The following is a 9,984-nucleotide window of genomic DNA, read 5'->3' as shown; positions in this document are numbered from 1 at the left end:
GAACCAAGTGGGTGCTGACCAACAAAGAAGCCCCTGACTGAAACTTGCAGCTGCCTGCGTGGACAAGCCAAATGTTTTTTGGAAAAAAGGTTTTATGATCAGACGAAGACAAAGATTGCACTCTTTGGCCACAATGATAAGAGCTTTGTTTGGAGGAGTAAATGTGGCGCTTTTAAACCTAAGAACACTTCACAAGCTGCCAAACATGGTGCTCTGGGACTGTTTTGCAGCCAGTAGTACTGGTACATTACCTCCAAACAGCCAGATGGTTGAAATTTGGACACAGGCAGTAGTTCCAACAGGAGAATGATCCCAAACACACATCAAAACTGGTTTTGAAATGGATAAAGCAGGCTAACATCTAGAATGGTGTTCCCAATGCTCTGAACTCAAACCCTATTGAAACTCTCTGGACTATGCTTAAAAGCAAACCTTTGTCAGGAAACCAATCAGTTTTGCCCCCAAAAATCAAATATGTTACCATAAGTGTTGTTGATGGCTACCAAAACCATCAGGTCGAGATGCACCTTGCTAAGATTTGACTCTGTAAGTATACTCTGACTTTTGAACTTGTGTGGATTATAATACAATCCCCAATAAATTCAAACTTATGCTTAAAATGTATGCTGTACAATCATTTCACCCTGGAAAAACAACAGTTCAGAGAAATCATCAAAAGCCCAAAATTACCATGACATTCATGCCCATGATGAGAGTATGTGACTTCTGACTGTACATACTGCACATAAGAAATATTTTAGTCCTTTATGTTTAGTTGAGTAAGATTTTCAAATCATCCCATATTTTCCTGTGAGATTAGCTTCAGATGAGATTATGCAGACGTTTGTCTTGCCCTCTCATTTCTTCCATGGGTTTACACCTGAGGACAAAGAGGCGTATTGTTTCGGATTAAGCATATGTTCTATTATTCTCACATTTTTCACAAGATTTACAATTTGCCACTATTCTTAGACATACTATGACATTTTAACAACTTCATGTAAAGCAACACTATGGCTGTGGACTTTTGAGAAAGCGAAAACTAAAGGCAAAAAAGAAGCCAGTCTACCCGGCCATAACAATTTCCCCCCTCTGACTTCTTTCTGTGGTCAGAGTCCATAGAGATTTGAGATATAATCATTTTAGCATGTTAATTATACAACCTGAAGCAACTGCAGGTAATGCCTGAAGTGTTTTTCTAACACTCACAGTAATTAACTATTTTGCGAGGTAAAAACATTAGCTGGCTTCCTCCCTTCTATCTCGATTTCTACTCAACATTCCACTCGCGAAGCACAAAAACTTTCTGCATCCTGATCAGGTATCGCTTTGTACAATCACTCCTCACACACTTTCTTCCTCATCTCTCGATCTTGCATTAATCAGATACTGATGACTTTTAAATCCCTCTTCCTTGCTTCTCTACAGTTGATGTATTTTCCCTTATTGGTTACCTTCAAAGCACATTTTCCCATTAATCATGAATTCTCTTTACAGTGTTTTTCCCCTCCTTCTGTGTATGTCCACCTATTGCCGAACTGGCAATAAAGTTGACTTTGACTTCAGTTAAATCTAATGCAGTTGCACAGACTTTCATCACTTAGACTTCACATTTTCTCCACTTATGCAATGTGAGTGTGAAGGGTGAGTTGCAAAAAGTAAGATTTGACTAATGCCAGACTTAGTTAAATCCAAGGCTGATCCAAGACAAGCGATCACTTTAATCAGCACCTGTTTATCAGATTAATGTGCGAAAAAAAACAAAAATCAGCTGTCTGTTCTGATGGCCACCGTTGGCCCTCACTTGCAAGGAGTCCTTGATTAGTGTGACATCTGTTGTGATGAGTTCACACAACGCCCAGGGACATGTATTGCTCCCAGCCCCTGCAACACCCAATCTATCCCTCCCAAGCGAATCTTGTCTGTGTCATTTATAAGTGCTACAGCAGTCTCTGCCTGTGCAGGCTGAGGGGATGCAAGGGGTCTCAGTGTGCAGCTTGTTGCTCTGAGTGAAATTTCTGTCAAATGGATTTTAACCACTTGTAGCAGCAGAAAAAGGGGAGTAAAAAAATCAGCTGTTTAAGGTAAGAATGCAAGGGTCTACCAAAGTGATTTGGTAGGCTTTTAGAAAAGTAAGTCTTTCCCAGAATATTAGTTTTTATCAGTTCTGGCTTATTTATCAGGGACAGAGTTGTAGTTCAATTATGGATCTGCATAAACTAATTTAATATAATATAATATAAAAAACTAAAAAAAAATGTGTAAAATAAATTTTTGCATTTTAAATATGTACATGAGCACAAACAAGCTACTTTTAACAGCTTCTGAGCTTTTATTGTGATAGATATTTATCTTTATCTAAACATAACGATGTCTTGTTCTCTATTAGAAAAAATAACAGTGCTTACTTCATCTTTGTTTAAATAGTCTGGATGACAGGGCCTTGACCTGATTCTATAAAAATTAAAAGAAAAAAAAAACTACAATGTGTAATGATGTGTTCGATTAATCTCCTGAGATGCAAGCTCTTGCTTGGAATACAAGTCTGAAAAGTAAGTATCACCTTTAAACAGTGTTTTTTCAAAATAGAAAATACGGAAAAGCGGAAAAGCCTAAATGTGATGCTCCAATAAGAGGGTGGCCTCAGGGGGCCTCAGGAGGTTAAAACACCTATGCATTAGATTTTTAATCCATGACACAAGGACACAGTTTGAATTAACAGTTTATTAAAAATAGCTGAGTAACTGAGTTCAACATCGAAGTCTTGGGAGAAATATGAGCATAGCTTTGGAGAATTTAAAAAAAAGATCAGAATAAAGGTAACCTTCCCAGACTGCTGTCTTACAGTAACTGCGCTAACAATCCACAGGCCAGCAGGTAGTGATTCCCACTGCTCCCAGAACAGATGACTTTTAATCAGTCAGTGTGAGCATCCACTGAATCAAGCTACTTGTACTGACCCAAGAATTGGTTTATTGATTACCGGTGAGGTTCTATTGGTCTATGTTATTACCAGTTGATTTCTTCTCCTGGTAATCAGGATTGCCTTCCCATCGGGAGGACCATGTTGATCTGGCTCATGATTAGTTGACTTTGTTTAGAAAAGCTGTTGGAAATGGCCAATCCCTTAACAGATTACAGTACTGCCTGACTCTATTCCTCTCTCTCTTACATCCAGATATCACCATGACCCTGAATTTTCTAAACACGACCTCATGGGAGGGCCTGAACTCCATCTCCAACTCCTCAGGAGTGCACAAAAATCCTTTGACCTTCCAAAACATCACTTATGTTGATTTCTACCTCCACAAGCCCTCAGTGGCTGCAGTCTTCACTGTGTCCTATCTGCTTATCTTCCTGGTGTGCATGGTGGGCAACGGGGTGGTGTGTTTCATTGTGCTGCGCAGCAAAAACATGCGCACGGTCACCAACCTGTTTATTCTCAACCTCGCCATCAGTGACCTGCTTGTCGGCATCTTCTGCATGCCGACCACACTGGTGGACAACGTCATAACAGGTGACATGTTCTCTCTTTCCCTATTTTTAAGGCACTTAAACACATGGAAATTCAAAATTTTACCCTAGAGTGTTATTGGAGCACATTACAGGATGTTTTTACTTGTGACCTTTTTTTTTAATGCTAAAATAGAGAAAGGTCAATAAAGTTGTTAATTTTATCAGTAAGAAGACCAATAAAGGCAATTTAATCATAATAAAAACTGCTATATGGTAAAAACAAACAAACAAACAAGATATTGTCATTGTGTGAATGACGGTTCAAATAATCAAATGAATAATCAAATGAAATAAATCAATGATTTTATCTTCTTTTGTCTTCTTTTGGGCAGGCTGGCCATTTGGTCGGGTAGTTTGTAAGCTAAGTGGGATGGTTCAAGGCATATCTGTGTCAGCATCGGTGTTTACGCTGGTGGCAATAGCTATTGATAGGTAAGAGCTGTCATTTCTGTAATTTCTGATTACTGTTCACTTGTCTGTTTTACTCTGAAAGATTTACTTCCTTTATACATCTTCTTTAATCCCCTTTTCTATCAGGTTCCGGTGCATTGTTTACCCTTTCAAGCAGAAGCTGACCATTGCCACCTCAAAACTAATAATTGTCATCATTTGGGTCCTGGCTGTGGCTATAATGTGTCCTTCAGGCATCATGCTCCAGGTCACAAAAGAGCAGAGGGTGCGAATAGTCCTCGGCAGCAACAACGACACCCGTCCCTTCTACTGGTGTCGCGAAAATTGGCCCAATCAGGAAATGCGGAAAATCTACACTACTGTCCTCTTTGCTAACATCTACCTTGCTCCTCTTAGCCTCATTGTAATCATGTACGCTCGCATTGGTTACACGCTCTTCAAGACCACTATCTCACCTGTTAGGGGCAGTGGGAGTGAGTCTCTAGAAGGCAGTGGCAAAAACAAGTCAAGCATGGAAGGTCGTCAGACAATCACAAGGAAGAAGAAGCGAGTCATTATGATGCTGCTCGTTGTGGCTCTGCTCTTCATCGTATCCTGGCTGCCTCTGTGGACCCTGATGATGCTAAGCGACTACATCAGCCTGACACAGCATCAGTATCGTGTCATTAATATTTACATGTATCCCTTAGCTCATTGGCTGGCTTTCTCAAACAGCAGCATCAACCCCATCATCTACGGATTCTTCAATGAGAACTTCCGCAGAGGCTTCCAGGCAGCATTCAAATTCCAGCTGTGCTCTGCTGACATTCTGCGCCAGAGGACTTACTCCCATCGGATCAGAGGAAATGCTGTGGTCCCCCTACGACCTGTCGCCCCCAGCAGATCAGGCTCTGGAGTTGGATCGGGGTTAGTGGAAAATAAGAAGAGCTCAAGTCAGGAGGAAGAGTGCTTGTCTGGTAAAAATGACATCAAAGAACAAGACGTGATCACGGAGGACCTGAAAAGGGTGTCCAAGATTTAGGCAGACTTTGACAATGTGCAGTGACTGCCCCGTTTCACAAACAAAGAGGTTTCTTTAACTTGTTCTAGATGAATTTAGACTACTTTAATTCCTTGTAAATCTAGATATGTCTTATGGTGTTATGGTGTCTATGGTTTTATGGTGGGTGTATATGGCAAAGTATGATATAAGCAGAGACTTTAAAATGACTCAAGACTTGGAAACGTCTCTACAACATCTCAAGAGCACCTATGATTCCTGCTTCCTGCTCATTATTTTTGTTCTCGGACAACTGCAGTAGAGAGTCCATCCATCTATCCATCCATAGTCTGGGATGCAGGGGTAGCAGTCTAAGCAGAGATACTCAAATGTTCATTTCCTCAGCCACCTCCTGGGCTGGGGCACTGAGGCTTTCTCAAGTCAGCTGAGAGACATATTCTGTCCACTGGGTTCTGGGTCTACCATGCGGGCTTCTCCCAGTTGGACAGTTGTCCAGGAGGCATCCTAGTCAGCTGCCATGACCACCTCAGCTGACTATTTCCAATGTGGAGGAGTACCAGCTCTACTCTGAGTCCCTCCCAAATGACCAAGGTCCTCAACATGTCTCTAAAGGAGAGCTCAGCATTTTGTCTGGGAAAGCTAAAAACTGCGACTTGAAAGCTAATATCTGCTTCAATCTCATTATTTTGGTTATTGGCCATAGATGAGGGTGGGAGAGCATGAATCATCCTTAGAATAGAGAGTATTAATCCTTATTTATCCTTTACTTGGCCTTGGTTTGGCCTCTTTGTTCATGTACAAAGATAGGCTGAAGTTAAATGGCGAGAGAATAATCTTTTTTATCTCCTTAAACCAGCTTTTTTCTAAGTGGCTGCCACTTGAAAACAAAAGAGTTGAAAAATGGATAAGTGAGGCTTATTATAATTATATTAAAGAACATCTTTGTGACATTAAAAAGATTCAAGAGTTTAAAAGAAAGTAACTGCAGCTGAGTGTTTAGAGGTATATGAGACCCAAGCCTTTGGTTCTCAGGGATTCCTTTATACATATGCAGAAATCATTATTTCAAACCTTGCTTGAAATGAGAATCTAAGATTGTAATAGATCCCCCATATTATTCATGAATTGAAAAAAAAGACTGAAAAAATCTTAATTGGTCTCCATAATTAATGCTGCTATCCTTACAATTGCCATGGTTACAGCAGGCACTGTAGCAAAATGCTCCCACAGTTACTTTGCCAGAAGTACAAAAGGAAAACAAATGGTGCGCCTTCACAGCAGAGGCACACAAAGAAATCAGTCAATAGTGAGTAACAGCAGGCCGTGCTATTGTTTCGTGCTATTATTAACACAGATTTTTTGCCTCATGAACATTTGGTATGGATTTAGTTTGATCACATCTGGATGGCAGTACACTACTAGCATAAGAAACTGTCTTCAGGTGCTGTGCAAATATTTCTCAGATGTTGGGTCATGGGCAGACATGGCATTTTTAGCTGAAAAAACAAAGACGTCTTTCATAAGAAGTTCCCCAAAGAGCTCCCATTTCAGCAGAAAATTGTAGTTTTAAAATTGTAGTTTTACAGTTTAATAAAGAAGTACAAGTGCAGCATCTTCAATTCTGTTTTTGTTCACATTCTAACTCTATACACTTTATACAAATATTTAAAAAAAATGATTTGCACATATTTGACACATGTTATTTATGGTCTCTTCTGTGTATGCTGGTAACTGTGCACACTGTCTGATTGGTGTGCATAACATCCGTAATGTAAAAAATGTGTTCTTTAAGGATAAATGGTGTTTTGTAGGTGTAATGGTTATAAAACTGCTTTCAGTGGTTAAACTGGGAAAATACATCATTGATATGCTGTGTGTAAAACATAACTCATCATGGGCAGGCTTGTCTGTCTAATCCTTTTTTTGATGAATGCTGAGCTTATGTTCCTCTATAACCTCAAAGTGAATGTAATGAAATGCGAAATATTGCTCTGCATATTGTTAGAGTCTGAAAGTGGAACTTACATATAACCAAACGTGTTTAGTGTTTTCATTATAAAGAAAGAAAGAAAGAATGAAACAAATGCATTCAAACATACGATATAAATAAAACTGATTTTTGTTTTCATTTTGGATTATACCTGCCAGTTTGTAAAATATGTTATACTGCACAGGCACACTCATGTCACTATAATTTAGATCAGCTTGTTGCTTGCTGGTTTACAGTGTTGCCCCTTGTTATAAAATATTTATCTTTCAGTATATTTTAATGGCTTCATAAGTTTAAACTCAACATATTATTTATATCATCCACTGTTGCGTCTTATTTAAAAAAGGGTTCAAAAATGATTCAATAAAGAAGAAGAAAATAACATTGCCACAACAATTAGCTACTTTCTGCTTTCTCTTCCATATAGATAATGTTTATGGTAGGGATCTTAAAATAAGTGAGAGACGGAAAGGACAGACTAAGACTGTTCATCTCTGCTTTCATTTTGGTAATGGCAAAAATCATAAGGTGCCACCTACACATTTACCTTACATGAATTTCATTCCAACCGCTAGGCAGTAAATAATAATGAACTCCATACCAGTCAATAAACAGTAAGAGTATAATGGCTTGAATGAGCATTATGTGGAAGCGGCTGAATAACTATTGTATTTCTTCTTCTGCCAATAAGAACTACTGTGAGTAAGGGATTAATGGAAAATCTTTAACACTGCAGGTGACATTGTCTGGAACCCTGACTGGTCCTCTGATTTGCCTTGATTTTATAGACCCTGTTTACAGTTTGGAGTTTCCTTGAATTCCTTTTGTGCACACGCAATGTTGCTGCAATTTAATATCAAAATTCACATTTTACATATGAATTCAATACTCTATAGAGGCTAAGAGAGTGGGTGGTATCCTGAGCAGGTTTTGGTGCTTGTTTTGCAGTGATGTTGTGATATGATATGTGTCCCTAGTAACATTTATAATAAATCAAAGACCAGTTATATGATCAAATGTAACTGCGTGGGTCCCTACAATTGTTTACCTGCTAATTTTTGTGACCGGGATTTGTCCAAAGATACTTTACATTAGAATCCACCAACTGCACATATGCACCAGCTGGCAGACTTAAGGTGAACTTAACCTTAACCTTTTTTTAACAAGTTTCTCATACCACAAATATTGTATATGTGGAATGTGAAATGACAGATGCGAATAAATACCTGCTTTACAGCCAGGCACACATGACTAGATTAACAGATAAAGTCTTACCTTGAAAAGTCTAATAAAAAGCCAGTGAGTCATCTTTTTAGACCACAGGTGAAGAGCCAGCAGGTTGATGAATACCACAGGTATACTAAATTGCAGTGTTCAATAACAAGTGGACCTTGGAAAAGGTCTTTCGAGTTAAATCATTATATAATAATTACTATCATTCAGGTTTGTGAAGGAGATGTGCAATTCTTATAATATTATACTGTACTTCAGATGTTCTATTTAATGGTAAGAATAACTAAAGTTTGCTAAAATGCATGTTGTCAAGTCACAATGCTTCTTGCAGAATGTCCTCTTATTAAGTTCAATAAAAACTATATTTTCATTTTAGTCTAGTTTTAGTCATACCTACTTTAAATTTAGATCATTTTAATAAAGCTGCAAAAGGAAACATTTAATGGTGTACTGGGGTTGCATTGTGTGCCTTGAATTGCTGAAAAGCACAATTATATTAGAAAATTATCAAGGCATTCAGGGATGAAAAATTCTGGTAGTGTTGGAGAGTTCATTCCTGTCTAAGGTCATTGCTCCTGTAGAACGGTAATGACTCAAAACAAGACTGACACAGAAGAAAACTATCAGCGGGATCAAACACTCGTCAAAAGTGAAAGAAAGAAAAAACTGGAGCAGTTTACTTAAGGTGAGTGGATCAGCTCAGCAGTGAGGAAGTCTCTTCTAAAGCTACAAAAAGTTCCCGATTGCACTGCTTTCCTTAAAAAGGGGTCAAGTAACAATTTGGTCTAGAGTCTCAAAAATTTTCAGTCTGTCATTTTCATTTGTTATGTTATTTAAGAACAATATGCTACACTGGGTGGGATTGCTGTTAATGGCTGAAATGTTTTTGCACAAGTTAATGCTAAAACAATACCAAGTTAAGCTTTCTGAGATCACAAATTTAAAGTTACTATTTGTACTCTGTGAACCAGAGAACTGCACCATCAGCAAAGGAAAAACAATAAAGGTGCTACTAACGTTTACATTCAGATCGTTACTGTTCACGCTGCTGTGTGCAGTAATATCACATTTTTCCTTGAAACAGCAGCGGTGTTAGATGAATGAAATCATTTTCTATATACTGGGAAAGTTGGCAGCAGATATTTTTATATGGTATGTTTAAAATCCACCTGTCAGCATTCTGACAGCGTTCAAAGTTTATGAGGCAGAAAAAAAACCAAACAAAATGTGTCACGCAAATGACGAGAATTTCAAAATGATCCAACTTCATTTTAAAGGCGCTGATGTTGACAGAACATTTTTTTACAGTGAGCACAATGATATTAAATGCAGTTACCTTATACAACAGGCGATTAGTGAAAGCTATGATAAATGTGGATCACTCTATCTGTTAAATCGGTGTCCTGTGGGTAAAGGAAAAAAAACAAAACAGATTGTCTTCTCAACAGATTAAAGTCACCTTCTGGAGCTGCGCTAATTTGATAAAACCATTAGCGCAGCTACCTTCAGCAATATCTCTATCCTTACACTTCCATTAGGTTTATGTGTAATTTTCTGTGAGGTTTTCATCACAAAGATATAGTCCTATGTGCCATTTTGTTCCCAGAGCTATTTATTGTAAGAGCCTACACCTTTTAGCTGCTCTGAGGATGTTGTTAATCTGTAAGTACCTGCAAAAAGCTTTGTACTTCTGACACCTTCCAATTTATTAAATGTTGAAGAGCAAATGATTTCACATAGCAAACATTAACTTTTTGTAGCTTTTACCGAACGAGCTCGATGGACACTACACACTAAATATGCAGATATATTTGTGTGATGTAACCCGTTGGTT

At 38.4% G+C, this 9,984-nt stretch overlaps 1 protein-coding gene across 1 annotated transcript; it reads left to right on the top strand.

The window, feature by feature from the left end:
• Positions 1–3,186: 3,186 nt before the first annotated feature.
• Positions 3,187–4,948, top strand: LOC113027288 (neuropeptide FF receptor 2). Its single transcript, XM_026176908.1, has 3 exons — positions 3,187–3,517; positions 3,849–3,948; positions 4,054–4,948. Exons 1-3 carry the CDS (start codon positions 3,187–3,189, stop codon positions 4,946–4,948), a joined length of 1,326 nt encoding a protein of 441 aa, XP_026032693.1.
• Positions 4,949–9,984: the final 5,036 nt, after the last annotated feature.

The sequence above is a fragment of the Astatotilapia calliptera genome, chromosome 7 (assembly GCF_900246225.1).
Source record: "Astatotilapia calliptera chromosome 7, fAstCal1.2, whole genome shotgun sequence".
Classification (NCBI taxonomy): Eukaryota; Metazoa; Chordata; class Actinopteri; order Cichliformes; family Cichlidae; genus Astatotilapia; species Astatotilapia calliptera.
Note: the sequence above shows the minus strand (reverse complement) of the source record. Positions and strands in the feature narration are given on the sequence as shown.

Excerpts from the sequence above, each read along its gene's own strand:
- LOC113027288 (XM_026176908.1), top strand. The coding sequence starts at position 3,187 with ATGACCCTGAATTTTCTAAACACGACCTCATGGGAGGGCCTGAACTCC. Across the intron at positions 3,518-3,848 it reads GGTGGACAACGTCATAACAG|GCTGGCCATTTGGTCGGGTA; the intron begins GTGACATGTTCT and ends TCTTTTGGGCAG. Across the intron at positions 3,949-4,053 it reads GTGGCAATAGCTATTGATAG|GTTCCGGTGCATTGTTTACC; the intron begins GTAAGAGCTGTC and ends CTTTTCTATCAG.